Raw genomic sequence first — 27,609 nt, 5'->3', positions numbered from 1 at the left:
CCTTTTATTGAGGAAAGGCTTCCATCTGGCAACTCTACCATAACGGTGTGATTGGTGGAGTCCTGAAGAGATGTTTGTCCTTCTGTAAGGTTCTCCCATCTCCACAGAGGAACCCTAGATCACTGTCAGAGTGACCATCGGGTGGGTTCTTGGTCACCTCCCTGACCAAGGCCCTTCTCCCCTGATTGCTCAGTTTGGCCTGGTGGCCAGCTCTAGGAAGAGTCTTGGTGGTTCCAAACTTCTTCCGTTTAAGAATGATGGAGGCCGCTGTGTTCTTGGGGACCTTAAATGCTGCAGAAATGTGTTGGTACCCTTCCCCAGATCTGTGCCTTGACACAATCCTGGCTCTGTGCTCTTCGACCTCATGGCTTGTTTTCAAATGTGGGACCTTATATAGACAGGTGTGTGCCTTTCCAAATCATGTCCAATTAATTTAATTTACCACAGGTGGACTTCAATTAAGTTGTAGAAACATCTCAAGGATGGTCAATGGAAACAGTATTCACTTGAGTTCAATTTCGAGCCTCATAATAGGGTCTGAATAGTTATGTCATTTAAATAATTTTTTTAGCAAAAATATCTAAAACCTGTTTTCACGATGTCATTTTGGAGTATTGTGTGTAGATTGATGATTAAAAAAAATGATTTTTAGGGTAAGGCTGTAACGTAAAAAAAAAAGTGGAAAAGGGAAGGGGTCGGAATACTTTCCGAATGCACTGTACTTCTTCTTAGACTGGCTTTCAACCAAAATGACATATATATAACTCATATGTCAAATTGGTTGGGTTTCCCAAAATGTACAGCTTTAGTGAAATTGTTCTACTCCTTAACCACTCATTTGATACCAGAGCGAGCCTTCATGTCATAACTCTTCCTAACGGTTAGGAGTCACCTGATAACTCCAATCTATCCTACAGTATACTGAACAAAAATATAAACACAACATGTAAAGTGTTTGTCCCATGTTTCATTAGCTGAAATGAAAGATCCCAGAAATGTTCCAAACGCACAAAAATTCCAAAAGCATAAGAAGTTCTCTCAAAGTTTGTGCACACATTTGTTTACATCCCTGTTAGTGAGTATTTCTCCTTTGCCAAGATAATCCATCCACCTGACAGGTGTGGCATATCAAGAAGCTGATTAAATAGCATGATCACTACACAGGTGCACCTTGTGCTGGGTTTCCACTCTAAAATTTAGAGAATTTGGCAGTACTTCCAAACGACTTCAGAACCGCAGACTAGTGTAACCACGCCAGCCCAGGACCTCCATATCCGGCTTCTTTACCTGTGGGATCGTCTGAGACCAGCCACCCAGACAGCTAATGAAATGGAGGAGTATTTTTGTCTGTAAAAAAATCTGATTGGCTAGGCCTGGCTCCCCAGTGGGTGGACCTGGGCCCAAAGAAATTGGGTCTTCGTGCCCACCCATGGCTGTGCCCCTGCCCAGTCATGTGAAATCCATATATTAGAGCCTAATGAATTATTCTTTATTAACAGTGTACTGGAAACACTCAAACATTGCTACTCCAACTTCCGGGATGCCTACAAGACCCTCCCCCGCCCTCCTTTCGTCAAATCTGACCACAACTCCATTTTGCTCCTACATTCCTATAGGCAGAAACTCAAACAAGAAGTACCCGTGATGAGGACTATTCAATGCTGGTCTGACCAATCAGAATCAACGCTTCAAGATTGTTTTGATTACGCAGACTGGGATATGTTCCAGGTAGTCTCCGAGTATAATGTTGACGAATATACTGATACGGTGACTAAGTTTATCAGGAAGTGTATAGAAGATGGTGTACCCTATTAAAACATACCTTGAACCAGAAACCGTGGATATATGGCAAAATTTGTGCAAAACTGAACGCGCAAACCACCACACTTAACCATGGCAAGGGGACTGGGAAAATGGCAGAATAAAAACAGTGTAGTTATTTCCCCCCGCAAGGCAATCAAACAGGCAAAACGTCAGTATAGAGACGAAGTGGAGACGCAATTCAACGGCTCAGACATGAGTTGTATGTGGCAGGGTCTACAGACAATCACGGACTACAAAAGGAAAACCAGCCATGTCATATACACTGACGACTTGCTTACGGACAAGCTGAACACCTTCTTCGCCCGCTTTGAGGATAACACAGTGCCAACGACGCAGCCTGCTACCAAGGACTCCGTGGCCGGCGTGAGTAAGACATTTAAGCGTGTTAAACCTCGCAAGGCTGCCTGCCCAGACGGCATGCCTGGCCGCATCCTCAGAGCATGCACAGACCAGCTAGCTGGTGTGTTTACAGACATATTCAATCTCTACCTATCCCAGTCTGTTGTTCCCACACACATCAAGATGTCCACCATTGTTCCTGTACCCAACAAAGCTAAGGTAACTGAACTAAATGACTATCACCCCGAAGCACTCACTTCTGTCATCATGAAGTGCTTTGAGAGACTAGTCAAGGATCATATCACCTCTAGCTTACCTGCCACCCTAGACCCACTTCAATTTGCTAACCGCCCCAATAGATCCACAGATGATGCAATGCACAGTGCCCTATCCCATCTGCACAAGAGGAATACCTATGTAAGAATGATGTTCATTGACTATAGCTCAGCATTCAACATCACAGTATCCTCCAAGCTCATCATTAAACTCAAGGCCCTGGGTCTGAACCCCACCCTGTGCAACTGAGTCCTGGACTTCCTGAAGGGACACCCCCAGGTGGTGAAGGTAGGAAACACGTCCACTTCACTAATCCTCAACACTGGGGCCCAACAAGGTTGTGTGCTCAGCCTTCTCATGTACTGTACTCCCTGTTCACCCATGACTGCGTGGCCACGCAAACCTCCAACTCAATCATCAACTTTGCAGACGACACAACAGTACTGGCTTGTTTACCAACAATGACGAGACAGCCTACAGGGAGGAGGTGAGGGCTCTGGGAGTGTGGTGCCAGGAAAACAACCTCTCACTCAACGTCAACAATACAAAAGAGATGATCATGGACTTCAGGAAACAGCAGAGGGAGCATCCCACCCCCTATCCACATCGATGGGACTGCAGTGGAGTTCGCCTTCAAGTTCCTCGGTATACACATCACTGACAAACTGAAATGGTCCACCCACACAGACAGTGTGGTGAAGAAAGTGCAACAGCGCCTCTTCAACCTCAGGAGGCTTAAGAAATTAGGCTTGTCACCTAAAACCTTCACAAACGTTTACAGATGCATAATTACAGTTGTGATACACAACTGTATCACCACCTGGTACGGCAACGGCACTGCACTGCCTTCACAGGAAGGGCCAAAAGATCATCAAGGACAACAACCACCCGAGCCACTGCCTGTTCACCCCGCTATTATCTTGAAGGCGAGGTCAGTACAGGTGCATCAAAGCCTGGATCAAGAGACTGAAAAACATCTTCTATGTCAAGGCCATCAGACTGTTAAATAGCCATCAATAACAAATTAGAGGCTGCTGAATAGAACATTAGTCACTTTAATAATGTTTACATATCTGTATTCTGTTCTACTGTATCTTAGTCTGTGCCGATCTGACATTGCTCGTCTATATATTTATATTAGCGTTCAAAGTTTAGGGTCACTTAGAAATGTCCTTGTTTTTGAAAGAAAAGCAAAAAAATTGTCCATTTAAAATAACATCAAATTGATCAGAAATACAGTGTAGACATTGTTAATGTTGTAAATTACCATTGTAGCTGGAAACAGCATATTTCTTTAATGGAATATCTACATACAATAGGTGTACAGAGGCCCATTATCAGAAACCATCACTCCTGTGTTCCAATGGCACATTGTGTTAACTTATCCAAGTTTATAATTTTAAAAGGCTAATTGACCATTAGAAAACCATTTTGTAATTATGTTAACACAGCTGAAATGTGTTGTTCTGATTAAAGAAGCAATAAAACTGGCCTTTAGACTAGTTGAGTATCTGGAGCATCAGCATTTGTAGGTTCAATTACAGGCTCAAAATAGCCAGAAACAAAGACATTTCTTCTGAAACTCATCAGTCTATTATTTTTCTGAGGAATGAAGGCTAACATAGTCTGGGACAGTTGTGGAATGCGATAGATCCCAAATTAATACAACCACTAGCATAAAAAAATGCTTTATGCAATGTGGCTGACATAACAGATCAGAACATTTAGTTTGAAATGTTTCCAAACTATTAGGCTAATTCTTCACATTATAAGCACAGCAATGTGCACATGGTAGTAGGCTATAAGCGGAATGTTCCATTAGCAGAAAACACCAATATCAAAAGTGACCACAAAAGCAATTATGCATGTTATGCTTTTATTATAAAGGTGCATTTTTGTGAAGAAAATGTGTCAGATCTCTCCAAGGAGATGTAGGTGTGGAGTCAGGCGCAGGAGAAACAAGTTCCAAAGAAAAGGGTGTTTTATTTAACTAGCTCAGAAAACAACAGGACACCGGACTACAGTAATAGCCACGAAAACCCAACTCAGACTCAGTCCAGGGAAAAACCACATGTAAAACATGAGCTAATAAAACGAAACCCAAACTCACTGACAGTTCAAACGAAAACAATCCCGCACAAAACCCCAAAGGAAATGTCGAATTAAATACCCCCCCTAATTAACCAAATTGAAACCAGGTGAAACACAAAACAGACATAACCAAAAGAAAAGGAAAAAGGATCGGTGGCAGCTAGTAGACCAGCAATGAAGACCGCTGGAGCGCCGCCCGAACTGGGAGAGGAGCCAACTTCGGTGGAAGTCGTGACAAAATGATCTATCCCAAACTTTACTCAACCGCTGCTTATGTATGCCAGTTTGCTCTACACCACTTGTAAAGCGGATTATTGAGCTTTATTATATTAAGAAGTTATTTGGCCACTTCAGTTGTGATACAAACCTTGTCAAAACCATATAGGCCTATCAGCTAGGCTACATGAGGTGTGCAACTATGATTTGAAAAAGTTGCAAAAAAAGCATTGTTTCTTATGCTTGGCATCATTCACAAGTGATAATATAATTCACAAGTGATAGGCTAATATCGACACCCATCAGACTATTCCTGATTTAATCTTGTCTTTACATATACTAAATAATATGTGTGACATTTTTTTTGATTCAGAATGGACCATTATCATGCACCTGCACTGAAACTGGCAATACATGTCATCTATGCACTTGAATATATCGAATAGAGGACGGTAGGCTATGGTCATGTTGTCAATATAAGCAATGTGCTTAATATTAGCAAAGGTGAGAAATAAATATAGTAGACCTAGCCTATAGAAAGCTGATTGGATCCTCCTCTTTTTAGTAGATGCCATTACTCTGTTTTCTCGCGCAAATGCATAGCCTATAGAAATGTTATGCAACATGAGCTCATGGGCTCTCATGAAGTGTTTGATTAGATTTTCGATTACATTTGCATTGACATCAGAGTGATTAGAGGGACAATAGAGTGCTGAGGACCAGGCAGTTGGCAAGTTTGGTAGGCTATTAATCTTGGGGCTAGGTGTCCCACTAGCGGGATTAAAGCCGACAACATCCGGTGAAATTGGAGGGCACACAATTCAAATAAATATTTGTAATATTAAACATTAATGAACATACAAGTGTCTTATATAATTTAAAAGCTTATCTTCTTGTTAATCCAACTTCATCATCAGATTTCAAAAAGGCTTCACGGCAAAAACATACCATGCGATTATCTGAAGACAGCGCCCCATATCATCATATTTTTCAACCAGCACAGGCTTCACAAAATCACAAATAGCGATTAAATAAATCCCTTACCTTTGAATATCTTCCTCTGTTTGCAATCCCAATGGTCCCAGATACAACATGAATGATTGTTTTGTTCAATAAAATCCATCTTTAAATGCTAAAAAGTCAGTTTAGTCGGAAACATTGATTTCAGTAATCCACTCGTTCAACATGCAGACAAAGGAGTCCAAAAAGCTACCGGTAAACTTTGTCCAAACAAGTCAAACAACGTAAATAAACTGTAATGTTTAACACAGAAAATACTATGTTCTATAGGAAAGGAAAATTCGTAAGCACACGCCTTTGCCCTCGCTGAAAGACTGATTTGGTCCAGGTGCTCTCCCAGCAAAAACTCCAAATACTCCAAAAAAGAAGCCTGAAACCTTGAATAAAGACTGTTGACATCTAGTGGAAGCCATAGGAATTGCAATTTGGGTGACGGACATAGGGGTTTCCAACAGGTTTCCATAATAAGAGCCTGGGAGCTGAAAAAAATAATTCTAGTTGGATTTTCTTGGGATTTTCGCCTGCCCTATCAATTCTGTTATAGTCTCAGACATTATGTTAACTGTTTAAGAACCGTTTAAGAAACGTTACAGTGTTTTCTATCCAATGCTACTAATATTAAATATATGCATATCCTGGCTTCTGGGCCTGAGTAACAGGCAGTTTACTTTGGGCACATCAGTCAGGCGGAAATTCAGGTTACTGCCCTCACGCCCTAAGAGGTGACCAGCAGCAGTATCAGAGAGAAGCCTAATTACCGTGACTAAATGGTCACATGGAATTTGACTGCCTTCATGACTCATGACCACCAGTGTGGAGGTAATACGGTCACCGCAACAGCCCTATTCATCAATGTTTGCTTCATTCATGTGACTGACCAATACTGTATCATTCTTCTCGCTAAACTGAGACCTTGAAACAGCTTCGTTCTCAAAACAAGGGTCTGGGCATACTGCCAAATTCCAGATGCTGATAGTGAGGATTTGTCACTTGCATGAACACAGAAATTTGTTATTAGAAAAGCACAAACAAAACATTTTCCATCATTATTCCCTCCTCTTATACCTCAATCTGTGATAATTACCATTACATTTTATAGGTAAGCCTTAGCTTATAGCTTCTATCATAAGGTTCTATACTTTTATTGAAGTAAGGCAAATCAACACATAAAACCAGACAATTCATAATTTCAAAACCTTCATTCTGGGTTGTATAATTCTTCTTGTAAAACCATGGCTTAAGACATTCACTTCATACAGTTACACATATGCTTCATTACACAATTTCATTGATGGATTCTGGCAATGACATTTCCCGCTGGAGCTTTTGTTGTGAGTGTCATATTAATGACAGATCGGTATCTCAATGCATTTCTAGTCTAAAGTACTATAGAGTTCGCAGCATGCAGATCTCCACAATCATCCCGATACCTCAAAATCAGTTAAGGGTACAGTTGTCCACCCCCTCCCTCCCGGCACTCATTCTTCTGCCGTTTCCGTTCGTACCAATGGCACATGTTAAAAGTGGATGGCCCTTGATAATGTCCCGATTTTCTCACCTGAACCACCACTGTCCTTTCCAGTCCATTATGTCTTAATTTTCCTACTAGTACACCAGCAACATGAGAGAAGTTTGGACGGGATCTCTCTCCATGCTCACTCCACTTGGACTCATGTGGCATGAGAGGCATGAGAGTAAAGGCAGTTGATAGCATTGAGTGGATGCGGTGTACTGGCTGCTGGCACGGACTCAGGTCTCACGGTAGAAGTGGTAAAGGACTATAGTGAACGTCATTGTCACCTTTACTTCAGCCGGTTCGAGGGGGTGAGGTTGACACTGTTCTCAAACGATTTATCCCTTCATGCATCTAAATACCATCTGTGGTCACCTTCACCATAACCTCGAGAGAGGACAGACCAGAACAACAGTTTAGTTTGGGGCATTTCTGATTCAGGAAATCCAGAAAAATGATTTACTTTATGACACATTTTTCACTGTATGACAAATTATTACTACTACCAATATTCTTAATACAAATGTCTTAGACAAATGTCAAAGAGAAAAACAACACACAGTTGAAACATTTTTTTTTCCTAAAATTGGCTTAACCTGTTGAAACTCTGGGGGCGCTATATCATTTTTGAATAAAAAGACGTGCCCGTTTTAAGCGCAATATTTTGACACAAAAAGATGCTCGACTATGCATATAATTGGTAGCTTTGGAAAGAAAACACTCTGACGTGTCCAGAACTGCAAAGATATTCTCTGTGCGTGCCCTAGAACGTGAGCTACAGGCAAAACCAAGACGAGACGGCATCCAGGAAATGAGCAGGATTTTTGAGGCTCCGTTTTCCATTGTCTCCTTATATGGCTGTGAATGCGAGAGGAGTGAGTCTGCCCTTTCTGTCGTTTCCTCAAGGTGTCTGCAGCATTGTGACGTATTTGTAGGCATATCATTGGAAGATTGACCATAAGAGACCACATTTACCAGGTGTCCGCCCGGTGTCCTGCGCCGAAATTGGTGCGCAAAAGTCAGCTGCAAGTATTTTTCCATGGAATTCAGAGAAGAAAACAGGCTTCCACGAACGATAAATCAATGAAGAGATATGTGAAAAAACACCTTGAGGATTGATTCCAAACAACGTTTGCCATGTTTCGGTTGATATTATGGAGTTAATTCGGAAAAAGTTTGACGTTGTTGGTGACTGAATTTTCGGTTCGTTTCGGTAGCCAAATGTGATGTACAAAATGGAGCGATTTCTCCTACACAAAGACGCTTTCAGGAAAAACTGCACATTTGCTATGTAACTGAGAGTCTCCTCATTGAAAACATCCGAAGCTCTTCAAAGGTAAATGATTTTATTTATTTGGTTATCTGGTTTTTGTGAAAATGTTGCGTGCTAAATGCTACTCAAAATGCTAAGCTAGCTTAGCATACTCTTACACAAATTAGTGAATTGCTATGGTTCAAAAGCATATTTTGAAAATCTGAGATGACAGTGTTGTTAAGAAAAGGCTAAGCTTGAGAGTAGGCGCATTATTTTCATTTTATTTGCGATTTTCAGAAATCGTTAACGTTGCGTTATGCTAATGAGCCTGAGGCTTTAGTCACGATCCCGGATCCGGGATGGGGAGTTTCAAGAGGTGTATCTGATTTACATTGGGTTTTTCAGTACATTTCTTATGAAGGTGGGTTGTGTGTGCGTGCTGGCATGTGTGTAGTAAAAATTGTGTGATAAAAACAAATTAAAAGGCCATTCCTTACTTAATTTGGGAACTACCTCAACAGCTGGATTCGGGCACCTTTACACTGCACAGCACACAGTCTCAATAACTTCTCTCCAAAGGTACCTGCCTCAGGAAGCCCCCCAAAGGGAAAGACACAGAACCAATGGAAAACATACAGTGGGGGGAACAAGTATTTCATACACTGCCGATTTTGCAGGTTTTTCTACTTACAAAGCATGTAGAGGTCTGTAATTTTTATCATAGGTACACTTCAACTGTGAGAGATGGAATCTAAAACAAAAATCCAGAAAATCACATTCTATGATTTTTAAGTAATTAATTTGCATTTTATTGCATGACATAAGTATTTGATCACCTACCAACCAGTAAGAATTCCGGCTCTCACAGACCTGTTAGTTTTTCTTTAAGAATTCCCTCCTGTTCTCCACTCATTACCTGTATTAACTGCACCTGTTTCAACTCGTTACCTGTATAAAAGACACCTGTCCACACACTCCAACATCTCCACAATTGCCAAGACCAGAGAGCTGTGTAAGGACATCAGGGATAAAATTGTAGACCTGCACAAGGCTGGGATGGGCTACAGGACAATAGGCAAGCAGCTTGGTGAGAAGGCAACAACTGTTGGCGCAATTATTTGAAAATGGAAGAAGTTCAAGATGACGGTCAATCACCCTCGGTCTGGGGCTCCTTGCAAGATCTCACCTCGTGAGGCATCAATGATCATGAGGAAGGTGAGGGATCAGCCCAGAACTACACGGCAGGACTTGGTCAATGACTTGAAGAGAGCTGGGACCACAGTCTCAAAGAAAAGCATTAGTAACACACTACGCCGTCATGGATTAAAATCCTGCAGCGCACGCAAGGTCCCCCTGCTCAAGCCAGCGCATATCCAGGCCCGTCTGAAGTTTGCCAATGACCATCTGGATGATCCAGAGGAGGAATGGGAGAAGATCATGTGGTCTGATGAGACAAAAATAGAGCTTTTTGGTCTAAACTCCACTCGTCGTGTTTGGAGGAAGAAGAAGGATGAGTACAACCCCAAGAACACCATCCCAACCGTGAAGCATGGAGGTGGGAACATCATTCTTTGGGGATGCTTTTCTGCAAAGGGGACAGGACGACTGCACTGTATTGAGGGGAGGATGGACGTGGCGAAGTATTGTGAGATCTTGGCCAACAAACTCCTTCCCTCAGTAAGAGTATTGAAGATGGGTCGTGGCTGGGTCTTCCAGCATGACAACGACCATAGCAACGATTAAAACATTCCCTAACCAGAAACCGTGGATTGATGGCAGCATTCGTGTGAAACTGAAAGCGCGAACCACTGCTTTTAATCAGGGCAAGGTGACTGGTAATATGACTGAATACAAACAGTGCAGCTATTCCCTCCGTAAGGCTATCAAACAAGCTAAGCGTCAGTATAGAGACAAAGTATAGAGACAAAGTAGACAAAGTAGAATCTCAATTCAACGGCTCAGCCACAAGAGGTATGTGGCAGGGTCTACAGTCAATCACGGACTATAAGAATAAATCCAGCTCAGTCACGGACCAGGATGTCTTGCTCCCAGGCAGAATAAATAACTTTTTTGCCCGCTTTGAGGACAATACAGTGCCACTGACACAGCCTGACACGGCCTGCAACGGAAACATGCGGTCTCTCCTTCACTGCAGCCGAGGTGAGTAAAACATTTAAACGTGTTAACCCTCGCAAGGCTGCAGGCCCAGACGGCATCCCCAGCCGCGCCCTCAGAGCATGCGCAGACCAGCTGGCTGGTGTGTTTACGGACATATTCAATCAATCCCTATACCAGTCTGCTGTTCCCACATGCTTCAAGAGGGCCACCATTGTTCCTGTTCCCAAGAAAGCTAAGGTAACTGAGCTAAACGACTACCGCCCCGTAGCACTCACTTCCGTCATCATGAAGTGCTTTGAGAGACTAGTCAAGGACCATATCACCTCCACCCTACCTGACACCCTAGACCCACTCCAATTTGCTTACCGCCCAAATAGGTCCACAGACGACTCAATCTCAACCACACTGCACACTGCCCTAACCCATCTGGACAAGAGGAATACCTATATGAGAATGCTGTTCATCGACTACAGCTCGGCATTTAACACCATAGTACCCTCCAAGCTCGTCATCAAGCTCGAGATCCTTGGTCTCGACCCCGCCCTGTGCAACTGGTACTGGACTTCCTGACGGGCCGCCCCCAGGTGGTGAGGGTAGGCAACAACATCTCCACCCCGCTGATCCTCAACACTGGGGCCCCACAAGGGTGCGTTCTGAGCCCTCTCCTGTACTCCCTGTTCACCCACGACTGCGCGGCAACGCACGCCTCCAACTCAATCATCAAGTTTGCGGACGACACAACAGTGGTAGGCTTGATTACCAACAACGACGAGACGGCCTACAGGGAGGAGGTGAGGGCCCTTGGAGTGTGGTGTCAGGACAATAACCTCACACTCAACGTCAACAAAACTAAGGAGATGATTGTGGACTTCAGGAAACAGCAGAGGGAACACCCCCCTATCCACATCGATGGAACAGTAGTGGAGAGGGTAGTAAGTTTTAAGTTCCTCGGCATACACATCACAGACAAACTGAATTGGTCCACTCACACAGACAGCATCGTGAAGAAGGCGCAGCAGCGCCTCTTCAACCTCAGGAGGCTGAAGAAATTCGGCTTGTCACCAAAAGCACTCACACACTTCTACAGATGCACAATCGAGAGCATCCTGGCGGGCTGTATCACCGCCTGGTACGGCAACTGCTCCGCCCACAACCGTAAGGCTCTCCAGAGGGTAGTGAGGTCTGCACAACGTATCACCGGGGGCAAACTACCTGCCCTCCAGGACACCTACACCACCCGATGTTACAGGAAGGCCACAAAGATCATCAAGGACAACACCCACCCAAGCCGCTGCCTGTTCACCCCGCTATCATCCAGAAGGCGAGGTCAGTACAGGTGCATCAAAGCTGGGACCGAGATACTGAAAAACTGCTTCTATCTCAAGGCCATCAGACTGTTAAACAGCAACCACTAATATTGAGTGGCTGCTGCCAACACACTGACTCAACTCCAGCCACTTCAATAATGGGAATTGATGGGAAAGGATGTAAAATATATCACTAGCCACTTTAAACAATGCTACCTAATATAATGTTTACATACCCTACATTATTCATCTCATATGTATACGTATATATTGTACTCTATCATCTGCATCCTTATGTAATACATGTATCACTAGCCACTTTAACTATGCCACTTTGTTTACATACTCATCTCATATGTATATACTGTACTCGATACCATCTACTGTATCTTGCCTATGCTGCTCTGCACCATCACTCATTCATATCTTTATGTACATATTCTTTATCCCCTTACACTGTGTATAAGAAATGAGTTTTGGAATTGTTAGTTAGATTACTTGTTGGTTATTACTGCATTGTCAGAACTGGAAGCACAAGCATTTCGCTACACTCGCATTAACATCTGCTAACCATGTGTATGTGACAAATAAAATTTGATTTGATTTGACCCGAAACCCACAGCCAGGGCAACTAAGGAGTGGCTCTGTAAGAAGCATCTGTGGCCTAGCCAGTCTCCAGACCTGAACCCAATAGATAATCTTTTGAGGGAGCTGAAAGTCCGTATTGCCCAGCTACAGCCCGAAACCTGAAGGATCTGGAGGAGGTCTGTATGGAGGAGTGGGCCAAAATCTCTGCTGCAGTGTGTGCAAACCTGGTCAAGAACTACAGGAAACGAATGATCTCTGTAATTGCAAACAAAGGTTTCTGTACCAAATATTAAGTTCTGCTTTTCTGATGTATCAAATACTTATGTCATGCAATAAAATGCAAATGAATTAATTAAAAATCATACAATGTGATTTTCAGAATTTTTGTTTTAGATTCCATCTCTCACAGTTGAAGTGTACCTATGATAAAAATTACAGACCTCTACATGCTTTGTAAGTAGAAAAACCTGCAAAATCGGCAGTGTATCAAATACTTGTTCTCCCCACTGTATGTATCTCCTATACATATAGAATAGCACATTGTGTTAGTCACTGCAGGACACATAGACACTCTCTTATAAATGCCTACAGACATCTGTCAGTGGGGCTTTCCATGGTACCGTTACTTGCTCTCGCTGTCGTCCTCTCTGTCATATGTAGCACTACCACTGTTCTTCCATAGTCTCTACAGTCGCCATAGTCTCTACAGTATCTATGCTCTTTATAGTATCTATAGTCTCGCGTCTCTATAGTCTCTGTGTCTATTGTCTTGCCGCATACATATAGAATAACAGACGCACTTTCCCACATTCACTCAGTACTTATTATGCACATTTCAATCAGCTTACTATCCGCATTTCAGTCACTCAACTAATATTCCTTAACATCCAAATTTCAATATTTTAATATCCAGATTTCAATCAGCTTAATAGCCAAATTTCAATGCTGTTATTATCCCAATTTCAATCAGCTTAATACTTTCCACACTCACACAACATTCACGTAAACATTCACTATACTCACACATCTCACATCCACATTCACTTCATGCTATTACTTGACTTAAGACTAGTGGTACCCTCCTCCATTTTTATGTTTCGTTTTAATGATTTTATTGTTTTTTTCTATTTTTATACAAATTCATTTAAATTGACTTACTGAAATCAGTTGCCGTATCCCTCAATTGTTTGCAGATGTTGTGTCTCCTCCAGGCAGCTCACAGTTTTTGGTCAGATGGGAATTTTCCTCAAGCTTCATAAAATGCGCCATAGGTTTTCCTTGCAGACCCCCACTGGAAAGCGCCACATGCAGAATCAATCATCCTGATCATTGACGCCAAATTGTCGTGGAAATTACCACCAGGGACACTCAAAGTCAATCTTGAATGAATCATCCTTGATTATCAGCGCGCTGGAGAGTTTCCAACCAACTCAAAGCACCAAGTACACATGTCAATCAGGAGCTCCAACTGGGGTAGTCCCGTTAGTTCTCTTATATACAGACAAGTTATATTTGCAGGATTTTGCTTATTCATCATTCATAATTAATAAATCATTAAAGTTTGCTTCATTCATGTGACCGACCAATACTGGGTCATGCATGTGACAGACCAAGACCTCACGAGGTTTCTTCTCTAAGCTGAGACCTTGAAACTGATATTTTTTGTTCTCAAGACAATGGTCTGGGCGTACTGCCAAATTACAGATACTGATAGTGAGGAGTCGTTCAGTCACTTGCATGAATACAGAAATTGGTTATTAGAAAAGCAAAAACATAAAATGTTCCATCACACTACGATAGGGCAACTATATAACCATGATAGGGCATCTATGTACCCATGTTAAGGCTCCTATGTAATTCTGATAGGGCATCTATGTACCTATGATAGAAGCCCTATGTCCAACTAGCTCTCACAGTCTCACGTTAGAATTAGATGTTCATCCATGTTGAAGTTGTTGCAAAGTGTTTAAGGTTAAGTTCAGGCATTAACTCCAGAATCTTAAGTTTAGGCATTAACTCCAAATGGTTAAGGTAAGAGTTAAGGGTTGGGATAGGATTAAAACCCAAATCCCCAAAATATATTGTATTATTGGATTTTAACTTTCAACCTTTGGAATCAGAGGCAGATGATTACACCCATTTGCCATTCCCATCCACAACACCTGAAAAAAAACCTACTTGAAGGTAACAGCGCTCACTGTTGCCCCTAGTGACTGGTTTCCACGTCATCTCCCGACATACTCAGACATGGATGGATGTCGAATACTGACTTGTATCATGGGTGACCAAGCTTTCTGTCAGTTTTCCCTGACCTAAGGCCCACACCAAAGTTTTTTGGGGATCGCAGGGCCTTACTTGATTTGACCATTCCCCCTACCCACAAGCAACAGCTGCAGAAGAAGTGAAGAGTAGGGGGAGTGCTAGTCACGTCAGATCTAGTATTCAAACTCAACAGTATCAAATAAATTAATACAGTATATTATGATGTCACTTCATGAGGTGGTGCATTAACCTTGATCTCTATCCATGCTGCTCCCTCAGAGGACAAGCAGAAGAAGAAGAAGCAGGGAAAGGAGAAGAGTGCAGGAGAGAGAGAGGGCAGCAAGACCCTGCAGCGCTCCAAGACCTTCGTCAGCCTCCTTTTTAAGAGAGATGCACGGAGAGACATGTCCAGGAACAGGAGAGAGAGAGACACATCAAGGGACAGTAGAGAGACAGGGACAGGGGACTCCCACAGGGGTCAATTTAAATCACCCTCCCACCATGCTGACAAGGGTGAGAGGACCAAGATACACTGGCACAACTTTATAGAAAGACACATCCTACATTCACTTGGACAACCACACAAACACATGAATGCATGCATGTTAGCAATCAGACACACAAAAGCACCAGTCCTTCCATCTCAGACTGGAGACCTTCACGCCCATATCCCTGTTCAACCCTGACCATAGCCACGACCCTAACCCTAACCCTAGCTTAATGCCCAGATCCCGGTTCAACCCTAACCATAGCCCCGACCCAACCCTAGCTTCATGCCCACATCCCGGTTTAACCCTAACCATAGCCTCAACCCTAACACTAACCTCACTGCGCAACCCAAGGTTTGATACCAGCATAAACAGAAACCCTCTTTAACTTAACCCCACTGGCTATTATACCTCACCCTTACTTCTACCAACTCGCTAGCGTCGCTAAACAGATGTCTCCTAATCACTCTCTAGCATTTTACTAGCATTTACTACTACTCACTCAGTAGCTCTGTAATTTTGTGGTTCAGAGAACAAGCACATTTTCTGTCGCTGTGTTATTTGACCAATGTCAACGTTCATTGTGTGATCATGTTGTTCTATATATCCCCGGATATCTGCCCTCCTGACTCGCTAGATAAAGAGAGGGGTCGTCCGTTCCAGCTGCTGACGTCTCCAAGGGAGAGCCGTGCTGGGTTGAAAGACAGCAGCCCCCTGCTTCACACTGAGACCCTGGGAGATGTGGAGAACATGGCCAGGAAACTGCTCAGTCAGGACGAGGTCACTGCAGTCATGAGACACTGTAAGCGGGTGAGTCACTGAGCCAAAATGTCAGACTGAGTGAAACACTGTAAATGGGGGCTGTTCTGAGCTGTAATGGCTAATGGAGACATTTTAAGAGTAAATTCTGAACCAAAATGACACTCGGAGAGGGAAAATGCTGAGATGTAATGACTGTCATAAGACAATGCAGGTAAGTGAGTTCCTGAAACAAAACAGAGTATTGAGTGAGACACTGCAGAGCTACTGAGCCAGAATGGCTGTCTGAAACAGTGCAAGGGCCAATCCAGAAACAATTCCTTGCCCCTCTTCCTAGACCCTACCACTTTGATGAAATGAAGGAATCAATCAAATGAAGGAATCAGACTTACAGAAACAGAAACAAAAATAACAAAGCAAGAAAATAACATTATTTAAATCAGGCACTTGTGTGTGTGTGTGTGATGCGGGGCTGGATATGGGGCGGGATGTCACGAAATGGTCCTTTGAAGTCGTCAGGACATTGAGTTATGGTCCCCTAGAGGTTCTGTCTACAGTAGTTCCCTGTTGGTGCTGGGGTCGTCCCTGAGGACGTTTTTAAGACTTTCTTGGTACGTTGTGTCATGGCCCCCCGAGGACGTTTTGTTTTGTTCCTGGTTTGTCCCGGGTATGTTTTTTCAGGTCATTCTTGTAGTGTTGTGTCATGGTCCCTGGAGGTTTTTGGATGCCACCTCCTCACCTAGCCAGTGCACACACACCCTAGTTTCATTACACATCACCCCTTGTTACTGTTCCCAAGCCCATCAAAGCCCTGATTGGTGAACTGTTGATCCAGTCACAGCTCACTGTCTTTTGACAATGAAAGCTTTTAACTTACATATTTGACACACTTGTGTATGTTTATTCATACAGTAATTGAATATTATTATTTTATATTCTGAAAACATAGCAACCATGTTCTGTGTATGTTTGGTGTGACATTGATGGGAATATTCTCTGAGCCCTCAGAAAACTAGACACAGGAGTGTTCTTGCAATGTTCCAATGAAACATGTCTAACATGTTATATTCTGAGAACAGTCAGTGAATGTTTGGTTTTGTTTGACATTAAGGGAATGCTCTTCTAACTTGAACACCAAAACATGCTAAATAGTTTCTTAGGAGGTTTTAACTAACATACATAGAATGTTCCCCCAACTAACGGAAAACTTGACACTCCAACATCAGGGGAACATTACAGGTAACATAATAAAAACTTTATCTCCCTAGAATTGTTAGCTGTGATGAGCCTGTCTAGTGGATTTAAGCAACGTTCGCACGCTTTCTGGCAGCCTTCATGGCAGGGATCAGTTATTTTTGCCTCTGGCGCACAGCTTTGTTCTTCTCAATTTCAGACATACAGTACCTACCATTTTCGGAGCAGCTAACAGTGAACAGACTGTACCCATAGTACTGTAGACGGATGAGTTTCATGTAAAGTATGGTTTCCTGTGTGTGTCTGAATGTCTGACAATGTTCGGTGTGTCCGCCGGCGTCTCAGACAAAAGACAGATTTTCCCCGTCATTTATAGATGTAGGCTCTTAATTTGATCCAGTTTGCGACAGCAGAAAAATAATCCTGCAGCAACAGGAAATGTGAATTATTGTGTGGATTATAATTAATGGACATTTTTGTAGGGGTTGATACGTACATTTTTCGTTAGGGCAAATCAAGTCTGAAACTCAAATACACTACAAGTTGAATTTCCTATCTGCAACAAAATAGTGATGAAATTAAGACCCAATATCTGTATGACAGGGGTCAAATATCGGCCATCATCTGATCTCGCTCTCCCAGTCTAGTGATATTTTTTGCAATTTTTTGCTAAAGGGTTAGCGATATGTGTCTGATAGTGTATGTATGTTTTTAAATAAACAATGCTTCTGATGGAGCTCCTCTCTTTCTCTCTCTCTCCCTCTATCCGTCACACTCACTCGCTCTACTCCTCACACCAAAATGGTCAACTCCTCAGCATTTCCTTCAGAACTCTGCATAAGCTATCAGGGTGGCATCATCTGTACCTTGTCTCAAATCCACACACGTGCATAGCGGGTAGAGGGAAGGGAATAGAGGCTTGACCAAGGAATACATTTTTTAAGATGAATAATGTGAATCTTCTCTCACCTGTCCAGTTGTTTCAGATGTAGGAAAGGAAAACAACATGATTTATTATAGACTATTAAGATGAACCCTCTCTCTTTCTCTCTCTATCTGTATCAGTTTATGTTGGAGTGTGTGGTGGAGGATCTAGTACACCCTCTACTGGCCATACTGGACCGACCTGAGAAACTACTACTGATACGAGAGATCAGGTGTGTGTGTGTGTGTGCGCGCATATGTCCGTCCGTCCATGCGTGTGATTACATGTGTGTGTGTGTGTGTGTGTGTGTGTGTGTGTGTGTGTGTGTGTGTGTGTGTGTGTGTGTGTGTGTGTGTGCTATATGCTAGTGTGGTTAATGTACTCCATGGTGTGTCACTACTACTGATGCGACAAAGCAGGTGTGTGTGTGTGTGTGTGTGTATCTGCATGTGTAGTTCCTCTCACCAAGCCTCTCTCTGTGTCTTTCCAGGATGCTGATCCCTCCTACAGAGCTGGGCCGTTTTGACAGTATTGTCATGCCCTTTGAACTGGAGGCCTACGACATACTGAAGAGCCGCTCATGTAAGAACATCAAAAATATCCAGGGCGGCAGTCTGTTTCTGCTCTAGTGCTAACTCCTTATAGAAGAGGCAGGTGGCAGCGGAAGGAGGTAGGGAACAGGTCTGTCTGTCCAATATAAAGGATCAAAACTGGCAGAGGAACAAAAATAGCATAAATAGGAAAGTACAGTTGAATACATTTAGGTTGCAGTCCTTTAAACTGTTTTTTCAACGACTCCACACATTTCTTGTTAACAAACTATAGTTTTGGCAAGTCGGTTAGGACATCTACTGTGTGCATGACAATTGTTTACAGACAAATTATTTCATATATAATTCACTTTATTACAATTCCAGTGGGTCAGAAGTTTTCGTACACTAAGTTGGGTGTGCCTTTAAACAGCTTGGAAAATTCCAGAAAATCATGTCATGGCTTTAGAAGCTTCTGATAGGCTAATTGACAAAATTTGAGTCAATTGGAGGTGTACATGTGGATGTATTTCAAGGCCTACCTTCAAACTCAGTGCCTCTTTGCTTGACATCATGGGAAAATCAAAAGAAATCAGCTAAGACCTCATAAAAAACATTGTAGGCCTCCACAAGTCCGGTTCACCCTTGGGAGAAAATTCCAAACACCTGAAGGTACCATGTTAATCTGTACAAACAATAGTATGCAAGTATAAACCCCATGGGACCACGCAGCCGTCATACCACTCAGGAAGGAGACACGTTCTGTCTCCTAGAGATGAACGTACTTTGGTGAAAAACGTGCAAATCAATCCCAGAACAACAGCAAAGGACCTTGTGAAGATGCTGGATGCTGAAAACGAGTCCTATATCGACATAACCTGAAAGGCCGCTCAGCAAGGAAGAAGCCACTGCTCCAAAACTGCCATAAAAAAGACAGGCAACGGTTTGCAACTGCACATGAGGACAAATATCATACTTTTTGGAGAAATGTCCTCTGGTCTGATGAAACAAAAATAGAACTGTTTGGCCATAATTACCATTGTTATGTTTGGAGTGAAAGGGGGAGGCTTGCAAGCCGAAGAACACCATCCCAACCGTGAAGCATGGGGGTTGCAGCATCATGTTGTGGGGGTGCTTTGCTGCAGGAGGGACTGGTGCACTTCACAAAATAGATAGCATCATGAGGATGGAAAATTATGTGGATATATTGAAGCAACATCTCAAGACATCATTCAGGAAGTTAAAGCTTGGTCGCAAATGGGTCTTCCAAATGGACAATGGCCCCAAGCATACTTCCAAAGCTGTGGCAAAATGGCTTAAGGACAACAAAGTCAAGGTATCATAGTGGCCATCACAAAGCCCTGACCTCAATCCCATAGAACATTTTTTTATTTTTATGAAAAAGCATATGCGAGTAAGGAGCCTACAAACCTGACTCAGTTGCACCAGCTCTGTCAGGAGGAATGGGCCAAAATTCACCCAACTTATTGTGGGAAGCTTGTGGAAGGCTACCCGAAACATTTGACCCAAGTTAACCAATATAAAGGCAATGCTACCAAATACTAATTGAGTGTATGTAAACTTCTGACCCACTAGGAATGTGATGCCACCAACAACATGTTGAATATTTGGGGCATGCCACCATCGCAGCTCTGCAGATTTTGTTGTGAGGATACAGAATCAATATACCATTTGTTCTGGTATTGCCCTTAGGTGGCCTGTTTCTGGTCTCAGGTTCAGGAATGGCTAAAAAGCACAACATTATTCTAAAATTGACCCTAGAAATAGCATTGTTGAGAGATCTGGAGAGACGTGGTCAGTCAATTGCTAATATACTAATACTCTTAATAACCTGTGGATTCTATTCGATTAGATACATCCAAATTGTACTGTATGTTAAACATCGCAGCATAGTTGAAAGATATATGGCTCGTAGAAATCAGAAGAGGGTGGCCAGCAGAGATAGGGGGGATGGGCAGAGAGAAGCTGAGGGTTGGGATGTGGAACTGGAGACAAGTGGGAGTGGAGTTTCTGACGGTCAAAGATAAATGTCAAAATAAACCCCCCCCCCCCCCAAAAAAAAAAAATATGTTTTGAATGACTGTTATATCCCTTGCCTGTTTGCCTCAGGCTGAGGTACAAGCAGGTTCTTGTACGTGTGTACACATGTATTCAAACGCACTCATGTGCACACACTCGGACACATACACATATGTAAATAGCGCCACACATGCACTCAAACACATACAGTCGGCCTTGCTGTTTTGATTTTTGTTGTCCTTGATGTCTTTTGTTTGTTTTCATTGTTGTTTTCCTTAGTTGTTGTCTTTTGTTCATTTTGTTGGTGCATTGGTGGACAGTGGCATGGTGGTGGGAAGGGGTTGGAGGGGAGTGGAGGGAGAGTTTTGTTGGGGGGGGTAATGTTTTGTATTCTAGTATTGTATGTTTATATCTTTGTTGTGTTCTCGTCCTCAGTGAGATCTCCTGTCCTGCGCTCTCCTCGCAGTGGAACCCCTCGACGACACCTCATCACCCCCATACCAGGTCTCTCTCTCTCTCTCTGTGTGTGTGTGTGTGTGTGTATAATGCCCCCTCATTCCCCCATCCCCCCTCTCTCTCTTCACCCACTCTCTTTCTCTAACCGCTCTCCTCTGTCTGATCCCAATAGGATATTATATAACCAGAGAACTTATCCTCCTCCTCCTCATCTCTTCCTGTCTCTTCTTCTTCTCCTCTTTTCATATCTCCTCTCGCCTCCCTCAGTTTTCCAGTACATCTCATATCCTGTCTGACTGAAACACCTGCTCAATATCCAATATCCATTTCATACACATGCAGCACAAACACAGGGCCGGCCCTAGAGTTTTGGTGGTCCCTAAACAAAATATTGTTGGGGGGGCCCCCCACCTCGAGGTCAAAACCTTTTAGTGGCCCCCGTCTTGACGGCAGAAAGAAAAAAAGGTATGTTTTAGAATTAATTTCCAGTAATTCAACACATTTTGCAATGACATGCAGAGAAAATGTTGCAGTTTCAAAGCAAGTTTGCTGCAATTTTACAGATTTTGCCATGGGTCTGTGGGATAAATTCGCAACATGACAGATCATTTGATTCAATTCTACACATTTTGGCAAGACCCGGAGAGAAGATTTAGATATATTCTAATAAATTTATTGAAATTCTACACATTTTGCCATAACCTATGTCATGTTAATATGATATTTGCGTGAGAGTGACTACCAAAATGAATGGGGGACCCCTGGAGGTCAAGGCCCCTGGGCATGTGCTCTTCGAGCCTGGTTGATAACTCAGCCATGATTACTACAAGTTTATATAGCTAGCTAAACTAACTGACTAAAAATGTTAGCTGACATGCATGGGTTAATTGAGCTAATTGAGTGACTGCCAGTGACTGACATAACAAAAGAAAAATGGCTGATGCACAACAACATTTTGACTTTTAACTTTAACTTTTTAACAGTAAGACCCCGACTGAGCTCTTGAGACCCCGGGGTCTAAGCAACCGCTTATGTCGCTTAGGCCCAGCCCCGGCCCTGCACACAAACACACACACAGGCCTGTGTCAGATGACTTCAGTAGGAAGGCTTGTATTACGTCTCTGTGAGAAACACAAAAGCCAGAGAGGAGCAGTGCTAAGTCATAGACATGCGTGGGCTGACTGCATGGAGCCTTTGAAGCCTTTCTCAAACTAGACCAAATCAAGAGTCTGACACAGTGCATGTGTGTGTGCATACCTTAAAAGCTTCTCAAACCCTCTCTCCATTCAAGAGTAAAAAACGCAGAGGGAAGGCATTTTCTACCGCCGCCACAGAAGTAAATGACCCCGGCCATCTAGCACTCAGAGGTGAGGGGTTAAGGGGTTGAAAGGTCAGCTGACTCCACCAGGGCGGAAGAAAACGGACATGTCAAACACAGCCAGTGAGTTCTGACAGGTCAGGGTGATGACCTCCGATAGAGATATGCAGATTGGGCCCTTTGGTGAATGGACTCCATTTTGCAAACTCCCACACAGTGTCACTGCCAAACAGACGGTTGACCAGTGCTAGGAAGGTTTAGAACTATAGTACAATACAGTGGGTCTTCTGGGGTTAAACGGAATGAGTGAGTGTCGGTGTGTGTGTGTGTTAATATGTGTGTGATAACATGTACAGTGGGGCAAAAAAGTATTTAGTCAGCCACCAATTATGCAAGTTCTCCCACTTAAAAAGATGAGAGAGGCCTGTAATTTTCATCATAGGTACACTTCAACTATGACAGACAAAATGAGAAAAGAAATCCAGAAAATCACATTGTAGGATTTTTTATGAATTTATTTGCAAATTATGGTGGAAAATAAGTATTTGGTCAATAACAAAAGTTTATCTCAATACTTTGTTAAATACCCTTTGTTGGCAATGACAGAGGTCAAACATTTTCTGTAAGTCTTCACAAGGTGAAGAATTAATTCCTCCATGCAGATCTCCTCTAGAACAGTGATGTTTTGGGGCTGTTGCTGGGCAACACAGACTTTCAACTCCTTCCAAAGATTTTCTATGGGGTTGAGATCTGGAGACTGGCTAGGCCTCTCCATGACCTTGAAATACTTCTTACAAAGCCACTCCTTGGTTGCCCGGGCAGTGTGTTTGGGATCATTGTCATGCTGAAAGACCCAGCCACGATTCATCTTCAATGCCCTTGCTGATGGTAGGCTTTGTTACTTTGGTCCCAGCTCTCTGCAGGTCATTCACTAGGTCCCCGCGTGTGCTTCTGGGATTTTTGCTCACCGCTCTTGTGATCATTTTGACCCCACGGGGTGAGATCTTGTGTGGAGCCCCAGATCGAGGGAGATTATCAGTGGTCTTGTATGTCTTCCATTTCCTAATAATTGCTCCCATAGTTGATTTCTTCAAACCAAGCTGCTTACCTATTGCAGATTCAGTCTTCCCAGCCTGGTGCAGGTCTACAATTTTGTTTCTGGTGTCCTTTGACAGCTCTTTGGCCTTGGCCATAGTGGAGTTTGGAGTGTGACTGTTTGAGGTTGTGGACAGGTGTCTTTTATACTGATAACAAGTTCAAACAGGTGCTATTAATACAGGTAACGAGTGGAGGACAGGGGGGCCTCTTAAAGAAGACAGGTCTGTGAGAGCCAGAAATCTTGCTTGTTTGTAGGTGACCAAATACTTATTTTCCACCATAATTTGCAAATAAATTCATTAAAAATCCTACAATGTGATTTTCTGGATTTTTTTTCTCATTTTGTCTGTCATAGTTGAAGTGTACCTATGATGAAAATTACAGGCCTCTCTCATATTTTTAAGTGGGAGAACTTGCACAATTGGTGTCTGACTAAATACTTTTTTTGCTCCACTGTATATCTCCTCTCCAGACTACCATGGTGGTTTCCAGCTTCAGTCAGCCAAGGACTTGGGGAGAGACCGTCAGCTGATGGAAGACCTAGAGAGACTACGTGTGTCTGGCCTCCAGGATGGTCTCCTGCCCCCTTCCCGTGCTTTCACCCCCCTCTTGGATGTCCCCATGGACAGCTACACCCACCACACCCCACGCTCACGCTCTCCGAGCCCCTCACCCCCCAACTGGCTCCTCACAGAATCCCCACACACTACCAGACGCCAAACCCAAACCAACCACTCTCCAAATAGGCGAGACAATGGTTTGTCCTGGCCCCGGCACTATGATGAGACCTCATTGCTGTCGGAAGATACCACTCCGGAGCGGGGGCGGTCGCCGGTGAGGAACAAACATAATGGAAGGGTCAGGAGGGACCAATGGGAGGGCGGCGGGGGGATGGCCGAGGGGTACATGGAGGTGAGAGTACACTTACCACCCAGGAACATTCAACCCACCCAGGCTCAGGTGCTTGAGCCTCCCCCACAGGACCGAAGCCCCTCGACAGGGAGGGAGAGGGTGGGACAAGGCCAGAGAGGGAAGGTGAAGCAAGTGAACAGACTTTCGCCAGGACGGTCGCAGAATGGTCACCATGGAAACGCAACACCTGTAGCCATCCAGGAGTATGAGATCACCACGGTGACCATCTCCAAAACAAAACAGTCTCTGGGTGAGTAGGCCTATTTGAGAGTCGCCAACTAATCTGAAGCCTGCTAGTACTCTACCTTACCAGTAGAGATCAGTGTTATTACATAACAATGGCCCTGTATAAAATAAACCCCTTGTAAGGCTGTATACAAAGTGTAACACATCTGATTCAACTGTCTTTTTTTGTTGTTCTATTTTTACATATATTTTTATTGGATATCCCCCCCAGATCTACCATCAATAAATTCAATAAATTCAATAAATATGGCACTTTACAAAACAAAAGCAGTTCATACGTTCTCAGATCATCATATAGTGTTAAAATCCTAGAATATTGGAAGGGAAGGTGCACATTTTCTAAGATTGACATAAATGCTCAAGCATATACTCACACATACTGTACATGTACATACACTGCCTTCAGAAAGTATTCATACACCTTGACTTATACCACATTTTGATGTTACAGTCTGAATAAAACATGTAATAGTTTTTTTCTCATCAATCTACACACAATGCCCCATAATGACAAAGCAGAAACAGTTTTTAAGACATTCTTGCAAATGTATTACAAATAAAAAACAGAAATACTTTAACATAAGTATTCAGACCCTTTGTTATGAGACTCGACATTGAGCTCAGGTGCATCCTGTTTCCATTGATCATCCTTGAGATGTTTCTACAACTTGATTGGAGTCCACCTGCGGTAAATTCAATTGATTGGATATGATTTGGAAAGGTACACACCTTTCTATATAAGGTTCCACAGTTGACAGTGCATGTCAGAGCAAAAACCAAGTCCTGATGTCGACTGAATTGTTCGTAGAGCTCCGAGACAGGATGGTGTCGAGGCACAGATCTGGGTAACGGTACCAACACATTTCTGCAGCATTGAAGGTCCCCAAGAAAACAATGGACTCCAGACCATGAGGGACAAGATTCTCTGGTCTGATGAAACCAAGATTGAACTCTTTGGCCTGAATGCCAAGCAGCACGTCTGGAGGAAACCCGGCACCATCCCTACAGTGAAGCATGGTGGTGGTGGCAGCATCATGCTGTGGGGATATTCTTCAGCAGCAGGGACTGGGAGATTAGTCAGGATCGAGGGAAAGATGAACGGAGCAAAGTACAGACAGATCTTTGATGAAAAACTGCTCCAGAGAGCTCAGGACCTCTGACTGGGGCAAAGGTTCACCTTCCAACAGGATAATGCACACAGCCAAGACAACACAGGAGTGGCTTTGGGACAAGTCTCTGAATGTCCTTTTGTGGCCCACCCAGAGGCTGGACTTGAACCTGATCGAACATCTCTGGAGTGACCTGAAAATAGAGGGGCAGCAACACTCCCCATCCAACCTGACAGAGCTTGAGAGGATCTGCAGAGAAGAATGGGAGAAACTCCCCAAAAACAGGTGTGCCAAGCTTGTAGCTGTCACGCTCTGCCTTAGATATCTCTGTTTTCTTTATATTTTGGTTAGGTCAGGGTGTGACGAGGGTGGGTATGCTAGTTTTTGTATTGTCTAGGGTTTTTGTATGTCTAGGGGTTTGTAGGTCTAGGTATTTGTATGTCTATGGTGGCCTGATATGGTTCCCAATCAGAGGCAGCTGTTTATCGTCGTCTCTGATTGGGGATCATATTTAGGTAGCCATTTTCCCTTTTGTGTTCGTGGGCTCTTGTCTATGTGTAGTTGCCTGTCAGCTTCACGTGTCGTTTTGTTATTTTGGTTAGTTTGTTCAGTGTTCATTCTTATAATAATAAAGAATGTACGCATACCACACTGCGCCTTGATCCGATTCATATGACGAACGTGAAAGTAGCGCCATACCCAAGAAGATTTGAGGCTGTAATCGATGCCAAAGGTGCTTCAACAAAGTACTGAGTAAAGGGTCTGAATGCTTATGTAAATGTGATATTTCCTTTTTTTTATATACATTTGCAAAATTGTCACTCAGTATTTGCTTTGTCAGTATTGGGTATTGTGTGTAGATTGATAAACTATTTAATCAATTTTAGAATAAGGCTATGATGTAACAAAATGTGAAAAAAGTCAAGGGGTCTGAATACTTTCCGAATGCACTGTAAGTATTCACACTGCTGAGTCAAAAGATGTTATAATAACCTTTTGGCAGCGATTACAGCTGTGAGTCTTTCTTGGTCTCTAAGAACTTTGCACACCTGGATTGTACAATATTGGCACATTATTATTTTCCAAATTCTTCAAGCGCCATCAGTTGGAATGTTAGCCATTTTCAAGTCTTTCTATTGATTTTCAAGCTGATTTAATTAACTAGGCCACTCATGAGCATTCACTCATGAGCATTCAATGTTGTCTTGGTAAGCAACTCCAGTGTATATTTGATATTCTCTTTTAGATTATTGTCCTGTTGAATGGTGTATTTGTCTCTCAGTATCTGCTGAAAAGCAGGCTGAATCAGGTTTTCATCTAGGATTCTGCCTTTGCTTAGTGCTATTCTGTGTATTTTTATCCTGAAAACTCCCTAGTCCTTGCCGATTACAAGCATGCACATAACACGATGCAGCCACCACCATGCTTGAAAATATGAAGAGTGGTACAATTCTTAGTGATGTATTGTTGACCCCAAACATAACTCTTTGTATTCAGGACACATTTGTTTGCAGTTTTAGTTTAGTGCCTTATTGCAAACAGAATGCATGTTGTGGAATATTGTTATTTTGTACAGGCATCCTTCTTTTCACTCTGTCATTTACGTTAGTATGGTGGAGTAACTACAATGTTATTGATCCATCTTAGCCTACAATTTCCACGCCGCTGAGGAAATCTAATTAACATAATACAACATTCCCATCAAAGTCTGTCTGTGTAAGCTAG

At 43.0% G+C, this 27,609-nt stretch overlaps 1 protein-coding gene across 1 annotated transcript in view; it reads left to right on the top strand.

Annotated features, from left to right (window-relative positions):
• Nucleotides 1-27,609, top strand: part of LOC135511608 (PDZ domain-containing protein 7-like) — a 50,560-nt gene that overhangs the window by 17,042 nt on the left and 5,909 nt on the right. Inside the window, exons 8-13 of the mRNA XM_064933094.1 lie at nucleotides 15,089-15,322; nucleotides 15,935-16,107; nucleotides 18,316-18,407; nucleotides 18,666-18,757; nucleotides 21,181-21,249; nucleotides 24,090-24,779. Of these exons, the coding sequence (XP_064789166.1) occupies nucleotides 15,089-15,322; nucleotides 15,935-16,107; nucleotides 18,316-18,407; nucleotides 18,666-18,757; nucleotides 21,181-21,249; nucleotides 24,090-24,779 (1,350 nt within the window). The remainder of the gene's footprint in view (nucleotides 1-15,088; nucleotides 15,323-15,934; nucleotides 16,108-18,315; nucleotides 18,408-18,665; nucleotides 18,758-21,180; nucleotides 21,250-24,089; nucleotides 24,780-27,609) is intronic.

This window comes from Oncorhynchus masou, chromosome 24, assembly GCF_036934945.1.
Source record: "Oncorhynchus masou masou isolate Uvic2021 chromosome 24, UVic_Omas_1.1, whole genome shotgun sequence".
In the NCBI taxonomy this organism is placed as follows: Eukaryota; Metazoa; Chordata; class Actinopteri; order Salmoniformes; family Salmonidae; genus Oncorhynchus; species Oncorhynchus masou.
Note: the sequence above shows the minus strand (reverse complement) of the source record. Positions and strands in the feature narration are given on the sequence as shown.